General features: G+C 35.7%; 1 protein-coding gene across 2 annotated transcripts in view; it reads right to left on the reverse strand.

The window, feature by feature from the left end:
• YME1L1 (YME1 like 1 ATPase) overlaps positions 1-20,227 on the reverse strand; it is a 43,948-nt gene that overhangs the window by 15,216 nt on the left and 8,505 nt on the right. For both annotated transcript variants that reach the window (XM_072818841.1, XM_072818840.1), the window contains exons 2-9: positions 18,618-18,749; positions 13,298-13,460; positions 10,882-10,980; positions 9,044-9,153; positions 6,754-6,904; positions 6,270-6,353; positions 4,362-4,444; positions 889-979 (exon numbers count right to left, since the gene is read on the reverse strand). In XM_072818841.1, the coding sequence (XP_072674942.1) occupies positions 889-979; positions 4,362-4,444; positions 6,270-6,353; positions 6,754-6,904; positions 9,044-9,153; positions 10,882-10,980; positions 13,298-13,460; positions 18,618-18,749 (913 nt within the window). The remainder of the gene's footprint in view (positions 1-888; positions 980-4,361; positions 4,445-6,269; positions 6,354-6,753; positions 6,905-9,043; positions 9,154-10,881; positions 10,981-13,297; positions 13,461-18,617; positions 18,750-20,227) is intronic.

Here is a 20,227-nt window from a genome sequence, read left to right on the forward strand (position 1 = left end):
TCTCAGGCTCCTGGGATTGAGCCCCGTGTTCCACTCTACACTCAATGGGGAGTTTACTTGAGAATTCTCTTGTTTCCTCTCCCACTGCTCCTCCCCTCCTGCTTCCTCTCTTTCTCTCTAAAATAAATAAATATGGGCACTTGGGTGGCTCAGTGGCTGAGAGACTGCCTTTGGCTCAGGGCATGATCCAGGGTCTTGGGATCAAGTCCCACATTGGGCTCCCTGTGAGGAGCCTGCTTCTTCCTCTGCCTATGTCTCTGCCTCTTTCTCTGTTTCTCTCATGAATAAATAAACAAATAAATAAATAAGTTTTTAAAAGATTAAAGAAAAATCTAAATGTGTAAACCTGCACTGAGTCCTAAACCTGGGGTTGGGGATGGTGGATGAGAGGACCTTAATTATTAAGAGAAATGCTGAAATTTGAATATAACTGAATTTCCTAATAGTTTTAGAACCATGCGAAATTTCCTGATTTTAGTAACTATAGTGGAATTATGTAATAGAATATTCTTATTTTTAGGACATACATAAGGAAGTATTTGGGGTTAAAGGAGTATGATATCTACAATCTACTCTTAAATAGTTTAAAAATACATTTATGTGAAGAAAATGGATGAGCAGATGGCACAAACTGCTGAAAAATTGTTGAGTTTGGTTAAGAGTACAGTTTTCTCTGCACTATTCTCACAACTTAGTCTGAAATTGTAATAAAAAAAATCCCCACTCCTCTCAAAAAAGGTTATACAATGGTATGTTCAGAATGAAGACTTACTTGTAAAATAAGAAATTAAGAACTAAACTTTAAGCTTTAAATCTGTTAAAAATAAATTAGCAACGGATTACAGTATTTTTTTTATGTCAAATCACGGTAAAGGGAAGATATCTTACCTTTTGGAAGTTTACCTCCAAGTACAGTAAATTTTTGTGGATTTTTCAAGAACTCAACAACCTCCTGCAATTCTTGTTTGGCTTCTTCCACCTAAAGTGACACAATTTATCAAATAACTCTAAGCAATGATTAGATTATCAAGGCCTCCTTTTTGAAAATAGTAAATTTAACTAGAAAATAGTAAATTTAACTGGAAATTATCTTGGCTGTCTCTTTGTTTCAGTGAAAGAAGTATACAAGAGGGCTCCCTTATAAATGCACACACAACAGAGTTTTCATTGGACTCTTTTTGCCAATTATACAGTCTCCTTACATGACCCAACAAAAGTACTCTTATTACATTTTCAAGAAACAGTGCTTCCTCCAGTTAACAAGGACTTATATTCACAATTCTAGTTAAAGGTGTCAGCAGCATTTGATATAAACAGAAAGACTCACCTACCAAGTTTCAACTCCAGAACTTTTGACCTGGCTTATAAACTTAAAGGGCAAATTATGTGGGCTTAATATATATCAATGAGAAGGGAGCCTGTATTTAAGTTATAACATTAATTTGTGATTAATTATGAAATTATTTTCATTATAAGGAATTACCATTAGATTACAAATGACATAGTTCCTAGAAATGCCCAAAGGATGGTGCCTAAATTAAAGTATAGTGTAATGATTGTTTGGTAAATGGGTGTGGCAAAAAAGTTTAAAAGATTTAATATCCCAAATACAAAAATCATGTAGAACTGAGATCCCTAAGAAGAATAAAGCCCAATCTGGTCAAAAAAGACGGCAAGCAGAATATTAGCTTAACTTGAAAAACTCAGATATAAGTTAAGAACCGCTGCCTAAGTCCAGGTGGCTCAGCAGTTTTGCGCCCCCTTCAGCCCAGGGTCTGATCCTGGAGACCCAGGACTGAGTCCCACATTGGGCTCCCTGCATGGAGCCTGCTTCTCCCTCTGCCTGTGTCTGCCTCTCTCTCTCTCTTTTTCTCTCTCTGGGTCTCTCATGAGTAAATAAATAAAATATTTTTTAAAAATTTACAATAGCAGTATTTGGGCCAAAACTAGAAACAACACAATGTCTACCTAATGTAGAATACACAATATTGTGATAGTCATATCACAAGAAAGTCATCCCCCAAGCAATGGGGATAAATAAACTACAACTCCATGTAAAAACAGATAGATCTCACAAACATCATTTAAGTGAAATGACCCATATATGCTACATGTATTACATTTATGCAAAATTCAAAAGCAGGCCAAATTAATAGATGTTATCAGAACAATGATCATGCTTGGGGTGGGAAAACAAAGGGCACTAGAAAGTTTCTAGCAATATTCTATTTCGTGAGCTGAGTGCCAATATGAGTTCACTGTGTGAACTTTATTAAGGTATAGACTTATGACTTGTGCAGCTTTGTGTGAATGCTGAGCTTCAATAAAATTTATGTTTTAAAAGAGATTTGGGGGTTCCTGGGTGGCTTAACGAGTTAAGCGGCTGCCTTCAGTTCAGGTCATGATCTCAGAGTTTTGGGATTAAGCCCTGAGTCAGGCACCCTGCTCAGTGGGAGTCTGCTTCCCTCTCCATTTGCCCCTCCCCCCCACTTCTCTCTCTCCCTCTCATATAAATAAATAAATAAATAAATAAATAAATAAATAAATATCTTTTAAAATATTTTTTAAAGAAGAGAGATTTGGCTCTTTATCAATTAAAATAAGTTTTTTAAATATTCAAAGACATCCATATACTAAAAGGAAGCCAAACTACATTTGGTCAAGGTAATGAATAACTTTAAATTGTAAGAAAGAGGAAAACAATTAGATGTCACCTATTACTCAGATTACATTTTCTCTGCCCAATCTCAGTGTTAAGAAAATTCCCAATAGAAATATGTAAGATCTACACAGGAAAACAGAGTTTAGGGGATTAAGGCAATGAATGAAGTTATAAAAGCCCTTGTTAGTATTTTTATGGCAGCTATATATAAAATTATTCCTATATAATCAGAAATTCTAGGCAAGGAAATGACATGCCTATATTAGTTCTTTAACACTCGGCAAAACTGATCACAGGTATCACCTACTGGCATACCTATTATGGAAAATTATTTTGGTCTATATAGGTCCTATAGTAATGGTAACAATATAAAATTATAGCAATAATTGTAATATTTGTATATATTCGCACAGAAAGCTTTTGACAATCTAAAAATTTTGTGATGTTTCCATTTCTAGTATTATCAGCATGTCTTCTTTAGCTTCGTACTCAGAAGTGGACTCATTCCAAAAGAAGTGTAGCATACGGAGTAATGAAATATATACTTTGCAGGGAGAAAGTAAGAATGCCTTGCTGACCAGTCAGGTTCAGTGTAAAGCAGGCTCTGACTGCACACCTTAAACAAAATGGGAAGGGCCTTCTGCACTAATGACTCAAGTTTTCAAATACTCATTGCACCAACTTCTTCCTCAATTATTCCCTTTTTTGTGATTCCAACAGGGTTCACAGCTGTTTAAATTGCAAAGGGAAGGAAAAGATTACTTGGTATAAAATTATCATAGTGATTCCTGATACTTTATTCCCTAATAGTTGTGAAATAGGTCATGAAAAATATTTATGCATAGATAGAGAACTCAGTGCGTAAAGAGGAAAAGCTCTCATTCTGTTCTGTATTAAAGTAGCTTTTTCATTGGTCAGTAAAAAAATCAGGCACATTAATTCTTCAAGATCTTTGCTCTCTTTCTCTGGCTAGAAATGTTCTTTGCTCAAATACATGCATGTTATGGGGGCGCCTGGCTGGCCCAATCAGTAGAGCATGTCACTCTGGATCTCTGGGTTGTAAAGTCGAGCCCCACGATAGCTACAGAGATTACTTAAAAATAAAATCTTAAAAAAAAAAAATACATGCATGGTTTACTTCATCTTCTTCAAATCTTCACTCAAATGTCATCTTCTCAATCATACACTGAACATCCCCACTTAAAATTGTGACCTTTCTCTCAAAACTCCTAATCCTCTTTAACCTGCTCCATTTTTCCCCCATAACATACTCTATTATTTCTTATATGCTGTGTCATTGTCCAATTTCTGTCAGAATTAAAAATCCATGATGGCAGAGATTTATTTCTTCTATCCCAATATCTAAAGGAGGGCTGGAGAACATGTAATGAAGCTTAAAGTTCCAAGGTTCCAATCATGACTTAGTCTTTTCTAATCTCCATACACCCATCCAAGAGCACACCCAGAAAGTTCCTAGGGATTCAGAGCCCTGTGTCAAACACTGGGGTCTCAAAGACTAAACTGTAGAACCAAAGATGCACCCAGTGCTCGTCATTTAGGGAATTATAAGAGTTTTAGCGCCTGGAACTGGAGTAGAGACCAATATGTATATTTTCTACTTTATACCTTTAAAATCAAATATTAGCCTTACATAATGAGATAATATTTGAAGAAAGAAGGGTAATCTTTTTAAACTTACTCCTTTGACATGTTCAAAGGTGACATTTTTCATCTGGACAGGATCTACTGCAGAATCAAGCCCTGTTGTTGTCCGGAAGCGGACTAAGGAGAAAAGAAATGTTTATATATTTGATAGATTCATAAAATTCCAACCATCTTATTATTGACATGTAAGAAAATAAAGAAAAACTATACCTAAGTTTACATACATTAATTCACAGTGAAGTACAGACACTAGGTCTTCTGGATTTCTAGACTATGTACAAGGAATAAATGATTCACATTAGAATGACATCTTTATATGTTCCAATTAAAATGAAATATTATTTCCCTCTTCTCCTGTACTATTAACAATAGATATTTAAAACATTCTCAAACTCCAATGTGCATAAAAATCACTTGAGAAATGTGTTAATACAAGTTCCCAGGACATGCCCAAAACTTCAGGTCTGTAGGTATTTAGAAGGCAGCCCAGGAGAGCGCATTTAAAAAAAAAAAATTTCATTTGGGGTGCCTTGGTGGCTCAGTTGGTTAAGTGTTTGACTTCAGCTCAGGTCATGATCCTGGGATGGAGTCCCACATCAGGCTCCCTGCTCACCGGGGAACCTGTTTCGCCCTCTCCCTTTGCTGCTCCCCTTGCTTGTGCTCTCTCCCTCTCTTGTCAAATAAATAAATAAAATCCTAAAAAAAAAAAAGATAGAAATTTGGATGCCAAAAAACCAATAGGCAAAAATACAGAGATAACAAGAAAACACTTATCAAGAATATACAAATTGGAAGAGCAAATGTTATACACTAATTCTACAATGGACACTAATAGTTTTAGTCCACTAAATTGTTTATTTAAGGATGTACACAAATGGACTTAATAAAGCAAATTAAATACAGCCAAACAACTTGAACCTTGTAAGAAATTAATTACCCAAAAGCAACACACTTCATATTTTGATATACACTTTGCTTAACATAAGAAATTAATTAAGAAACATAAAAGAATAACCAGATTTCATCCCACCCTTCCAATATCACTCAGTGTCCCTATACTGGTTCAGTTTTGAAAATAAGGAGACAAGAGAAGCTGACTCTAGCTATCAAAAGAATATTCCTGAATGTTAAAATCTCATCTCAGGTTTGATGCCACAAAAAACTTAAAATATCTGGGGTTACATACAAGTTCTGGGATGAAGTCCTGATCCAGGTCAACTGATATTCTTTAACTGTATATGTATTTTTCTCTCAAGGTAATCAATCACAAAGAACATAGAGAACACAGGGTAAAAAGTGAATAGATGAGAAAGCAACAGGAACCACTTAAAACTGACATTATTCATTGCAGACTGGCAAACTGAGAAAACGAAACTCATTTAAAGCGATTTTAATTGTATATTAAATATTTAATCATGTATTATATATAAATTTTTCATCAATTTATTAGTGTCTTTGAAATAAGTAACTATTTCTTTGTATTGCTATTATACAATTGTTCTACAAGTTTTTTAACTTTTATAACTGGATAGGTATAATTTTCTAAAAATCTGGAAAAACCACTCATAGGAGTTAATCCAACACTTTTGCTGCAACATAATCTTTGGAACTTTAACAAAATATTAATTATTTTCTCAAAAGTAAAACTTAAAATTTGTACAGTGTCTGAAGCAACTTTTCCAGTAATCCACAAAACAATGTAAATATAATAAGCCCTGACAATGTAGATGGCATGTAACTATAACAGATTAAAACTTTTCTACTGCAATGCAAAAAAACAATCTCAAATTGACCCAATCTGTGAAGTGTTAACTTGGGAAAGAAAGGCCTAGACACCAGAACAGTAAATGTTTCCTCTCTCCTAAGTCTTAGCCAGACTATGAAAAAAAATCAACTATTTAAAAGATTTTTTAAAAGTCAGAAAAATAAAAAGAGCCTTTACCAGATAAAAATGGGTTTTTTAATAGTCCATAAATGCCAAACAGCAGCAAAACGAAGAGAATTAGACGAGTTCGTCTCAGAGAATCTGGAGGAGGAAAAATAAGCTTAAATCAAATGACAATAATGACAAATGACAGATTGATGAAAAGTGTTAGGTTACTGATGGTAATTACATTTCATCACATGCAATTCTGGAACCTGGCATTCTTTTGTTTAATTGCCAGAATTTCCTTTCAACACCCTGTTACCAAAAGCCTCATGAAGGCATTCATGCTTCTGTCCTTGACTTTGGTTCTCATTTGAGAAAAGGGAGAGTGTCAATAGATATTTTCATTTTGACACAGCCTAAGTTACAAATACAATGGAATATAACCAATGAAAAGGGTCATACCTGTTAGAAAAAATATTTAGAATCACTTAAAGGTAGGACTATGACTTCTTTTTAGATGTTCTTCCCAAATATGGATAGTGTCAAATCAACTTACCATTAGTTTTTTGCATTAGTGCTTGAGCTTTCAGAAAACCCTCTGCAAAACCAGTTTTAAATGCATCTTGGTGAGCTTCGGGTATATTTTTGGTTTTCATGAGTTTGTCCAAACTCTCAACATCTGATCCTCTGTCCCGCAAAAGGAACCCCTAAATACACAAACAACGCATCAGTACTGATTATAGAGAGAACACTGCCCAAAAATATAGTGACCACTCACAAAAAAATTCATTCAAAAATTCTAGAATTTCTAATTTTTATTATCCACCTAAAGAGTTACACTAAGACTCAATAATAAATTACTTAATGGCTAAGAAACTAACTTTGGACCTTATACTTGCATCAATCAATTAAAATACAGAAATTCTCTCCAAAAATACTATTCTGAAACCTGGTTACATATATGTATGTACTTAGGGTTTTAATGGTTTGATGTTCACACTCCTTTATCTCTACTAGAGGAAAAACTTCATTAATTTATTAAATGTTTAGTGAGAACCTTTTATATCCTTAGCCTTGTATAAGTTCTGAAAATGTGAAGATAAATAACCAATGATCTGAATGATCTCAGTCTACTAGAGGAGAGAGATACACAAATAACTAATTTTTAAAAATCATTTTGATATATTAGAAGTTCTAGGTTTGGGGGGACCTGGGTGCCTCAGTCAGTTAAGCAACACTTGGTTTCAACTCATGTCATGATCTCAGGGTCAAGGGACCAAGCCTATCCTCAGGCTCTGAACTCAGCACAGAATCTGAAGATTCTTTCCCCTTCCTTTTCCTTTCCCTCTGCTCTCATGTGCTCTCTCTCTCAAATAAATAAAATCTTAAAAACAACAACAACAACGACAAAGTTGTTTTAGGTCTGGGGTAAAATAAATGCTACTTTAGGAAGTCAGGATTTCTAAATCACAGGGTACAGGATTTCTAAACCACAGGGAACACAACACATAAACAACATTAACAGAGCCATGAAATAACAGGTCTTAGTGCTCAAGAACTGCAAGCAATCTTGTTTGATAGGACTTTAAAATGCCAAGAGAGGAGTAGGGTGGAGGTTCAGGGGGGGTGCCATATTTAAAGATGAGAATAGGAAAATGGTAGGCAGAGGCCAAATGGATATTACAGTAGGAATTTGACAATAAAGCAAAGTTATCCAATTATTATTACATTAATACATTTTAGACAGATGATGGGTTGGTGGCAGTCTAGAGGCTGGTAGGTAACAAAACTAAAGGCAAGGAGACTAAAGAGAGCCTGGATGGTTCAGCTGGTTAGGCATCTGACTCTTGACTTCTGTTCAAGTCATGATTTCAGGGTCATGTGATCAAGCCTCATATCAGGCACCATCAGTGCCAAGCCTGCTTGAGATTTTCTCTCTTTTTGAGTCTCTCTCTTAAATAAAATATTCTTTTAAAAAAACAAAGGGACACCTGGATGGCTCAGTCACTTAAGCATCTGCCTTTGGCTCAGGTTATGGTACTGGGGTGAGGTCCCAGGACCAAGGCTCACTTCAGGCTCCCTGCTCAGAGGGGAGCCTGCTTCTCCCATTCCCTTGGCTACTCCCCCTGCTTTTGCGTGCTTTCTTTCTTCTTCCTTTTTTTTTTTTTTTAATTTTTATTTATTATTTATGATAGTCACACAGAGAGAGAGAGAGAGAGAGAGGCAGAGACACAGGCAGAGGGAGAAGCAGGCTCCATGCACCGGGAGCCCGACGTGGGATTCGATCCCGGGTCTCCAGGATCGCGCCCTGGGCCAAAGGCAGGCACTAAACTGCTGCGCCACCCAGGGATCCCACGTGCTCTCTTTCTAATAAATAAATAAAATCTTAAAAAAAAAAAAAGGCAAGGAGACTAAATGAATGTTTACTAGAGTCCTTTAGGCAAGAAACTGTTATAGTCTATCATGTAGTGGAATTGGTGATAAAGAGACAAATCTAAGAAATGTTTAAGAGGCTGGATCAACAGGACTTTAGTGATTAATGGATGTGAGAGGGGAGAAAAGATGAACAAATCAAAGTTGATCACCAGGTTTCTAGCTTGGGCGGATGCTATTCATGAACACAGAGAACACACAGGTAGGTATGTAGGGAAAAGAATAAAGGGAGATGTCTAATAGACCAAGAGAAACACGACTGGCACTCAGAAGAGCTGTAGGTATAATGATTACACAGGTTACTAGTCCTTTAGAAAATCAACTGGCTACTAAAAGAAATCAGATATTGAAGGTTCTCATTTTAATAATTTGAAAATTACTGCTTTTTCAAACAACAAAAAAGGTCTAATTACCTTTACAAACGATGGTGCTATATGCTGTGTCTCTGCTAATCTTTCAGAGGTGGACTGTAAACGTCGAGTTCTTGATTTCAAAGTTTTAAAACCCCGAGACTGTATGAAAACTGAACGGAACAGTATCACATTTACTTCTTATTGCAAATTTTACAAGAAAAATGCCTAAGATTCAAAACTGACACCAAATCCATATATCCTAGTTTATCATCTCTTTTTTTAACATAGTTCTTTGCCTGATACTTCACTACCCTGGTAATTAAAGTCATTAAAATGGATTGAATCTATAAATTAACTTTAGAGTTTCTTGGTAGTTTTAAAATGTGAAAGAAAAAAAACCTCACTGATGAGCACAAATAAAAGTCATGGTCTAATTCCTCAAACCCCAATCGCATCTTCCAGAAGTAGCCACTGTTAACAATTTCACGACTAGGCCGCCTGGGTGGCTCAGTCGGTTAAGCATCCAACTCCTAATTTCAGCTCAGGTCTTGACCTCAGGATTATGAGTTCAAGTCTGCACTGGGCTCCACACCAGGCATGGAGCCTATGTAAAATAAATTAAAAGAATAAAAGTTTTGGGATCCCTGGGTGGCGCAGCGGTTTGGCGCCTGCCTTTGGCCCAGGGCGCGATCCCGGAGACCCGGGATCGAATCCCACGTCGGGCTCCCGGTGCATGGAGCCTGCTTCTCCCTCTGCCTGTGTCTCTGCCTCTCTCTCAATCTCTCTGTGACTATCATAAATAAAAAAAAAAAAAAAAAATTTAAAAAAAATAAAAAAATAAAAAAAAATAAAAGAATAAAAGTTTTGAAAAACAATTTCATGACTACCCTTCTATGTATGTGAACACATGCTCTTTCTATATAAGTAGTGTAAAATTTTTTGCCAATTATCTTCGTGCGCTTAACAGTATATCATGAATATTTTTCAGAACAGGACAGATTGTGCATTCAATTTAATGGCTGTTAATATTTTTCAATTTATCATTGTACAGCAATTTAAATATTCAACCACTTTTCTACCATGAATGTTAGTGGTTTCCTGTTTTCTTATTGCTAAAAATGCTGCAGTTAAAATTCTTGTACGTATCATCTTTTAGCACATGTAGACTGATTTATTAAGAGTGAAACTGTGAGGTTGAATTATTTAACACTAAGAAACTGCCCTCTAAAAGACTGTTATTGATTTATACATCTACCAATGAATAGGAACATCCTTTTCTCCACATCTTTGCCAACAGAGATTAATATAAATCTTTTATTTTTTAAGATTTTATTTGACAGAAAAAGACACACCAACACAAGTAGGGGGAGCAGGAGAGAGATAAATAAATAAATAAATAAATATGCATCTTTGATTTTGCTATCAATGTGATGTCATCTACTTCATACCTTAGGGAAAGTCCTCAAATTTCTGATCCACTGATGAAGCCCCTCTGCTGCTGCCCTGACTTTTTCAACATTTTTTTCTGTCATTGCAATCAATTGAAACAATTTTGAAAATGAAATTTTAAAAATATGGGGAAGTAAACAAATATGTTTAGTTAATTATGTTAAAGGTATAGATAAGTTTCCTAAAGTTTGATTTACTATGGCACTTATCACTTACATTCAAAATTCAGCTATTATGTATTTTCCAAATTAAAAATTATGGACATACCCAAACTAATGGACTCCAAATACTGTATTAAAAATTATGGACATACCCAACTAATTGACTCTATCAGTTCTACCATGAGCTACAAATGAATGTTTATAAACATTAATACAATTAAGAAAGATAAATTAGAATTTGTTAAATATATATTAATTTTTTTCAAAATAAAGACAGTTATTTCCTACCTGGCCAGTACTGAAGATCTGAACAAATACTTTTAAGAGTTCTTGAATGCTGTCTGTACAAGCAAGAGGAACGTAAAGTAGTAAACATATCTAAGTAACCTGGAGGAAAATTGAAAAAAGTAAATTTTCTATTTACCAAGCTAAAAAAGTAACAAAATATAATTTTACCAAATACTAGAAAAATAAAAGTATAAATTTAGCCTTTTATGTGTTCATATGACTCTGCTTTTAGGAGTTTCTAAAAACACTTTTAGTCTAATTACAGTTCTTTATCCCTTTACTATCATTTGGCCATTAGATTATCTTTTTTATCTTCTATATGACTATAGCTGCCAATGAAATTCAATTCAAACCAAAAGGAAAAGATATGTATGTTTAGCTAAAGTTACCTTTAGTTAGGAACACAAAGACATAAAGAACTGCTATTTCCTAGGGACAATTTCAAAAACTCTAATAAATTATGTGATTAAACACTATAAACCAAAGCACAGTTATCTCTCTTTCTCAAAGATTCTGGTCACTGTGTACAAAGATAGTTCCTTCCAGAGTTGGAAGCCATAAACTTTGGTGATCCTTCAAATTCCCACTGTTGAGTAATGGGCCCCATCTTACTTTACACATCCATGATCCTAGGGAAAAAGCAGAAAGGAGCAATAGAAACTGGTTCTCATCTATCCCAGTTACAATTCAGGGATTTTTCTGGAAATCTTATCGTTAAGTCAACAAACTCCTTCTTAATACCTCTAGCCTTCCTAAGCCAAGAAAGCAGTTGGCAATAAGAAAAAGGAAATGTAAGAAAAGGAAGGAAAAGGAAATGTAAATATGCAGACCAGAAGAACAACAGTAATACTACTACTACTACATAACAACGATAATAACAAAAATTTTACTCCAGTGAACACTTTACTATGAGCCAAGCATTATAGTATGGCTAAGTAAACTATTCAGATTATTTCATTTGATCCTGCGAAGATAAGGAGTTTTTCTTCGTGCTTCATGAAAATGAGAAAATAACAGTTTAGAGGAATAAAGTAAATGCCACAGCTTGCTCAGTGGCAGGACTGAGTTTGATCCTAACCTACTCCTCACCCTTAACAACTAAGCCTCAGGACTTCTCTCAGGAAGACAGTCGCATAACATAAAATAATAGAAGCAGATTTCTAACCTAAGCCCCCAAACTCAAAAACTTCATTTTTCTCACTTTTAAATTCTTTATTTACCCTACAACCCATATATGTAATAAAGGCAATAGAATGAGGAGTAAATGAATTAAGCTTGTACGAAGTACAGCCTTACATAAAATCTTTAGGGGCACCTGGTTGGCTCAGTGGTTGAGCATCTGCTTTGGCTCAGGTGTCCTACATCAGGCTCCCTAAAGGGAGAGCCTCCTTCCCCCTCTGCCTCTCTCTCAAATAAATATATAAAATCTTAAATAAATAAATAAATAAATCTTTATCACAAAGATAAAGATTTATTTCTTTTTTTAATTTTTATTTATTTATGATAGTCACACACACAGAGAGAGAGAGGCAGAGACACAGGAGAGGGAGAAGCAGGCTCCATGCACCAGGAGCCCGACATGGGATTCGATCCCGGGTCTCCAGGATCGCGCCCTGGGCCAAAGGCAGGCGCCAAACCACTGCGCCACCCAGGGATCCCCACAAAACTATTTAAATCCGCACTTTTTTCCTGGGCTATTATAGCTTATACTGATTTTTAAAATATTTTCTTCCATCAATAAAACACAATTATTTTGATAAGTTCTAACATTCATTAAGTATCATCCAAAAAGAAATTCATGAGACGGAAACCCCTTCTACAAATTACCCACTTATTGTAACACCAGATTGTAGCAAGACTTAAATAAGAAAATATACAGACATTCTTTTAAAAAAGGACTACGACTATTTCTTCAATGTATTTCTTCAGGAACTAGTACAGTTCCTGGAATCCAATTAATGTTTGTCACCTAAATTTAAAACAACCCTCTGCTCTCCTAAAATCACATACTATGTATGCTCTATTAGATCCTGGGACAAATAAAGAACCCTAGTGGAAAACCAGTAATTTAATAAGATTTAATTTCATTTGGTAAAATCTAAATACCATTTATAGTTAAACATATCATTCCAATGTTAATTTCTTAGTTTTGACAAAATGCACCATGGTTAACAAGCAGTTAACATTAGGAGAAACCAGGTGAAAGATATATAGGAACTTCAGTACTACCTCTGCAACTTTTCTGTATATTTAAAATTATTCCAATATGAAAAATTATCAAGGAAAAGAAAGGAAAGGAATGGAACAGAACTCAGGAAAAAACTTGAACACAGTAAATGTTAATATATGCTATCTGTTAAATTATTAGTAACTACAACGGCTTACTTAAATTGGAGCAAAACATACACTAACTTACCATATTTATTTTCGAAGAAGGACTGTGCAGAGACATGAGATGTATGCCAATGGGAAGAAACACTCTTGCCTTCACAAAATCCAGGAAGTAGACTGTCTACCAGTTGATCAATTTGTCCAATTTTTAAATCAGATAATCCAAGGTCTCTTAAGTTAAGTACAGACTGTAAAAAATTGAGTCAACCAAGTTAGCATTATTATCAAGGTATTTAATTAAAGAGTTCTTATCAATCAAAATAATATAGCTTTTAAAAAATCTAACAAATGTACTGATTCCTCTTTTCTAATATTTAAAAACTAAATAGGAAAAAATAAAAATTGGTGCAAATATTTTTATAATTCTAGTTTTATGGAGATCAGTCATGAGGTTTGACAAAGGTTAAAATTATCGTATTCCCAATAGTATCTCTAAGTTATGGACATTTAAAACTTCCTCAGTCTCTAATACCATAAACAAAAGCCCATTTGCTTTTAAAAAAAAAAAAAAAGGGTATGCGGTTACCAGAGGACATCTCACTTCTTTGGTCTCATTGCTGAGATCCTTCTTTGAACTGAGAGGTGCTATAGTTACCCATATCTAACTTTTAATAAGGAGGGAAATTGAAAAGGTAAAAAAATGTGTGAAAACTAGGCAACAAAGTACGGTCACATTGAAATAGTTCTAAACTATCTACAAACAGGATAGAAGTGAGTTATTTTCTTGTCCACAGGAGCTGTCAGGTAGACATAAAAGACAAGCCCCAGACACTAAATATTCAAGTGAGGAAAGCAAAAATAAACAGAGTAAGTATCAGCTTCTGATGACGATGTGAAGTCACAGAAAAAATAAATAAATAAATATAATCCACGAATTATATAGCTCTGGATTGATGTCATTTAGTAGCTTTGTGACAAGTGCTTTGTCACATATTCTTAGAATCAACTTCTTCATTAGTAAAATGACTGTGGACATGCCCTGCCTACTTCACAAGATGGTATGTATGGATCAATAGAAAAGACCATGTGCTCATCTGACATCCTAACACTTGTACAAAGGTAGTTAAAGGCATGATGAAATAAATAAAGTGCTCTGTACTAAAAACTACACAATATAAAGCATATTATTATGATGAAAAGAGCAGGACTACAACACTCAAAAGGTACTTTTCAAAAGTTTTCTTCTATTAGTTTTTTTTTTTTTTAAGTGGGCTCCACAAAGAGCCCAATGTGAAGCCTGAACTCACAACTCTGAAATCAAGACCCAAGCTCAGATGCCTAACTGAAGGAGCCACCCAGGCGCCCCACAAAAGTTATCTTTTAAAATGGGAAGCCAGAAAGTCTATTTACAGTACAAAGACTTCAAAAGGGAAATGCAGATTCTTAACTTAAAATTATTTCCCTTACTTATTGCCTGTTAGGTCCTTGGAATGTAAAGAAAAATAAGGTACATATAAATATAGCAATTATCATAAAACATATGACTGGTATTACAGAGATATTTACAACAAAAAGTGGTAAGAAAACAGAAAGCAACTAATTTCATAAGTCAGAAACAGCTTCACTGATTTGCAAAATGACAAAAAGTCTTGGGGTAAGGGACAAACAAAATATCATCAAAGGGCCTGGATTGTGTAATAAAATAAACTGGATAAAAGAAGGCTGACGGAACAAAAACAACAACAACAAAAAAATGGTATGAGCCTGAACCAAGCCCAACAAAAATTGGAAATAACAATAGAGATTTGGAAAAACCCGTAAGAGACTGAGAGGAAGAAGGGTTCTGGATGGATATGCTAGTTATCAATCTATTGTCTCCTAGCTTCTCTTAATCCTTTTTGTTTGCTCCATGAACAGTGATCCGGGCTCTTCAAATATTTTTTCTTTGACAGCTGGGACAATGTTAAGCTTTGTCACTAAAGAGCACTGGAGACCCTGGAGGAGGAAAGTGTTTTTGCTCCTGGTTCCAGTGTGCTCATCCAGCAGGCTTCCATCTGTAACACCCATGGTTTCTCTGGTATCTGGTTGCCACCTGTGTAGCTGCTCTAAAACTTGGCTCCTATAGTAAACAGTGGGTAGCCGTAGCAGCTTTTCCAATAAGAGACATTCCCATGAATAACTTTCCCTGAGACCCTAGATGGCAGATTCCCATCAAGTGCAGCTAGCATGACACCAGTGACTTCTCAGCCATTCAGTGAGCCATGTCCTCTTTTCCAAAACGGTTATGACCTCAGCCTGCCGGTGAAGAACTCTTCTTGTGATGCCCTATCTCAGTCCTAAGTGTATTAGCTACTCCTTAAATCAGCTAGTTCTGTATATTTTAGAGTTTATTACTAACCAATCCCTAGTTATTCTAATTCCCTATAAAAATAGGGTTTTAAAAATATTAAACCAAAAGATTACACTAATTTTTGCATTAAACTTCCACTGTTCAGATGATTATGTGGCTTCTCTCTCCTGGTTGGAGTCAGACTCATAAAAAGGGGCTGAATCCACTATAAGTTTGAATACACTGGAATGGGAGGGTAGCTGAGTTTGGACATCTTAATTTAGAGGTCCCAGAAATTCTCTCCAGAAGGGTTATTTCAACAAAGCACTTAATAAATTACTTCAAAGATTTAAAGAGAATTTAGGGTTGGAGACATATTTGGGAGTTATCAGGTTGCACACGCACACACATACACACATACTTGTTAGGTGAAGATATGAAAATGGGTAACATGACCTGGGAGAATGCATGCATAATGAAAATTAGGTCAATTATGGGGCTGGCAATAAAACACAAGCCAGCAAAACAGAAAGAGAAAAAAACCATCAATCTAACATCACTAAATTCAAGGGAGCATTCTGAAAGTAGTAATTATTCAACAAGACCAGATGCTGAGGAAAAGTTGTAAAGATGTGGCTTTTTAAAAAGGCCTGTATTTAGCATGAAGGAAATCAACAACTTTAACAAAGTGAGTCTGTAAAATGGTACAAAGTAGCAAACTATGATGAGATATAGTATGAATAAAAGTTTACCAAGAACAGTTACAAGTTCAGACTACTATTTCGAGATATCTGAAAGCAAAGGGAAAATAAGTCAGTAGCTTTGAAAGAAGTTGAAAGGAAGGTTTTTAAAATTGCATGATGGAGTGGATGTTTGGATAAGCAAGACATAATGAAAGCAAGGGGGTTAAGAGTAGAGATGAAGCAGGATGCTTAAGGAGAAAGAAAATGTTCTGTAAAGCAATGAAGAACACTCACTGAAGACAAACAATAGGGCTAATGAGGGTGTATAAGAGGTTAAGGACACCGATTCTGTATTTGAGACCATTACTCATAAGATCATCGGCTTCTAGAGTTTAGCTACTTTTCAAGCCCCTGACCTAACAATTTCACTTAACGAAATAGTCTTTAGCAATGCAGAGAGTAAAAATGATGTTTCTTATAGCAAAAAAAAAATTGGGAACAATATCCAACAATGGGATATCATACAATGAATACTTTGAAGTCATTAAAATACAGAAAATGTATGGCATAACAAGACCATAAGGACTATTAAATGAACAAAGGAGAATCTAAATCAGCAATATTCAGAATGACCCAATTATAAAATTAAAAAGTACAGGGGTGCCTGGGTGGCTCAGCTGGTTAAATGTCTGACTCTTGATCTTGGTTTGGGTCTTAATCTCATGGTCCTGAGTTTGAGCCCCACACTGGGCTCCATGCTTGCACATACAGCCAACTTCAAAAAAAACAAAACAAAACAGAAAGCATAAGAGACAAAAGAGACTTGATAATATAAATACAAAATGTTGGGGATCCCTGGGTGGCTCAGCGATTTAGCACCTGCCTTCAGCCCAGGGAGTGATCCTGGGGTCCCGGGATCGAGTCCCGCATCGAGCTCCCTACATAGAGCCTGCTTCTCCCTCTGCCTGTGTCTTTGCCATTCTCTCTGTGTGTATGTGTGTCCCTCATGAATAAATAAATAAAATCTTTTTTAAAAAATGTTAATAGCATTATCTCCGGGGAACAAGATCACAGGAGAATTTTATTTCTTCCACCTATACAGTATTTTCCAAAATGTCTAAAATAAACACCATATTGCTATATGTACCAATTGTGTTACATGTATTTTTATAAGGCAGGCTCTCTTGAACTATAATGTAGGAGAAGGTTATCACCGCAGTAGAAAGACAATGGATTGCCTATAGAAAGAAGGAATAAAGACGTTGAAGACAAACTTTTCATGTAATTAAAATTTTATCCCAAGACTGACCCCAACCCTCCCAAGAAGTGAACACTTTCAACTCCTACTCTACTGTTCTTTGCCACACAGTCCCTGACATCAGGACTAACAACATAAGGTACTTGTGGATTAAAGAGGTTTTTAGGGATCCCTGGGTGGCGCAGAGGTTTAGCGCCTGCCTTTGGCCCAGGGCGTGATCCTGGAGACCCGGGATCGAATCCCATATCGGGCTCCTGGTGCATGGAGCCTGCTTCTCCCTCTGCCTATGTCTCTGCGCCTCTCTCTCTCCCTCTCTCTCTCTCTCTCTGTGACTATCATAAATAAATAAAAATTAAAAAAAAAAACTTCCCTTTACCTTAAAAAAAAAAGAGGTTTTTAGGAAATTTAACTACAAATTATAGTGTTTTCTATGAAAAATATATTCTGAGCAACATGCAGCTATCTTACTAATAAACCCTGTAAACACCAAGATTCCTAGGCTGCGAATTCCCTGTATCCTAGGAAACACTGGAAACACTGGTTTTATAACTCTCTGAACACTGAAAATAGTTTCATAGCTTATATATTTCACTTTCAGGATCTATATTCTAATTGTTCGATTACACTGAACACTCCTATATCTCAGTAGACAGTAACTTCTTACATTCTATGTTCCTTGAGACTTAGGAGGCAATTATGGTCAGTTAATTATGGGTTCACTGCTAGTGCTGGAACAATACAAAATATCTAAATGGTATCATACAACTAATAATCTAGAAAATGAACACTAAATATACTTCTACATGAATTTTTTTTTAAGGTAGGCTCCATGCCCAACGTGGGGCTCAAACTCATAACTCTGAGGATTAAGAGTTGTCTGCTTAACCAACTAAGCTAGCCATGCACCACTGCCACATGAAATTTTTAATAAACTAAATGTTAAAGAATAAGACTAAGTAGCTTTCCTATATACACAATAAAGCCAAAATTAGACATCTGTAATCATAAAGGAGATAAGCCGAAGACAGAAATCCCTTGTTACAAGTGCCTAACCACAGAAGGACATTTCAGACATGTTTACAACATACTAAATAAAAAATGCTATTTCTCACACAATTAGCGTAAAAACTATTACCTCATTGCCAGGAGCCTCATGCTCTGGAACTACATCTCGATGCTGGTTTTGCGAAGCTGACGCACTGACAGATATAGATGTGGTTTTTGGTGAATGGAAGGCATTGATGAGGTGACTCAGAGGAACTGTAACCTAAAAGAAAAGTTGAAATTAAATATTGTGCTTTTTGGGATCCCTGGGTGGTGCAGCAGTTTGGCTCCTCCCTTTGGCCCGGGGCACGATCCTGGAGACCCGGGATCGAATCGCACGTCGGGCTCCCTGTGTGGAGCCTGCTTCTCCAACTGCCTGTGTCTCTGCCTCTCTCTCTCTCTCTCTCTGTGTGTGACTATCATGAATAAATAAATAAAATCTTTTAAAAAAAAATAAATAAATAAATATTGTGCTTTTTAAAATTAGAAAAACTCTTTATTGTAAGGTCATGGGATTTGTAAAAAGTTACACATCCATTGTATATCAGAACTCTACATTAAAAATGTAAATACTCAAATTTATTGCAGGTAGGAAAAAACAGGCAAATTCCTCTAAAATGGTATTCTGGCTGTATGAATCAAATGTATTAAAAATATATTTTGGGGGATCCCTGGGTGGCTCAGTGGTTGAGCATCTGCCTTCAACTCAGGGCATGATCCAAGATCCAGAGATCGAGTCCCATGTCAGGCTCCCTGCATGGAGCCTGCTTCTCCCTCTGCCTGTGTCTCTGCCTCTCTCTCTCTCTCTCTCTCTCTGTCCTTCATGAATAAATAAAATCTTAAAAAAAAGATAAAAATATATTTTATTTCCCATCAATCTAATTTCTAGTAGTTTATTCTACAGAAATAATCTGAAAAGGGCTTATATATGTACAGATGACAATTTTCATCAAAACGTTTAAAAAGCAGTGGAAAGGTAGAAATGTCCACCTTTAAGGGAGTGGGCTAAATAAATGATACCAACACAAAATGAAATATTTCAGACTTAAAGTAAGCATATATCCAGAATTTTATTCTTCTCAACTTCCTCACTGCACATCCTGTTCTCATCCTCTTCTAAGTCACCATCATCTATATGTAGATTTTCACAATAGCCCTCCTAACTACTCTCCCTGAACTTGTTCTACTAAAAACAAAGTCAGATCTCACTACTCCTTGCTCAAAACCCTCCAATGGCTTTTCTTACTCACAATAAAAGCTAAAGTCCTAAGCACTGTGACATAGAAAGCCCTCTATAATTTTTTATTAGTTCTCCAAATTTACCCACCACTATGTTCTCCTTCATCCTCTCTTCTCCAGCCATACTGGGCCTCCTTGCTGTTCCTGAGACATATTTAGCAAACCCTCACCTCAAGGACTTTGCATTGCTTTTATTCACTGTTGTCTAGCTTGCTCTCTGACTTCCCTCAGTTCTTAATTCAAAAGCCATCTTTTCCCTAGCCAACCTATTTAAAATTGCAACCCTCCCCCTGCAAAAATTTCTTATCCCCTTTTACTGCTCCATTTTCTCTTCTTGACATTTTCAGTATCTAGCATACTTTATACATAATCTACTTATTTATCTGTATGTTGTCTATTTCTTGTTTCTCTCAACCAATTCTGACACCAGCTGGTTGTTTAACAATCCAATTCTAGGGATCC

This window comes from Canis lupus, assembly GCF_048164855.1.
Source record: "Canis lupus baileyi chromosome 5 unlocalized genomic scaffold, mCanLup2.hap1 SUPER_5_unloc_1, whole genome shotgun sequence".
Lineage (NCBI taxonomy): Eukaryota > Metazoa > Chordata > Mammalia > Carnivora > Canidae > Canis > Canis lupus.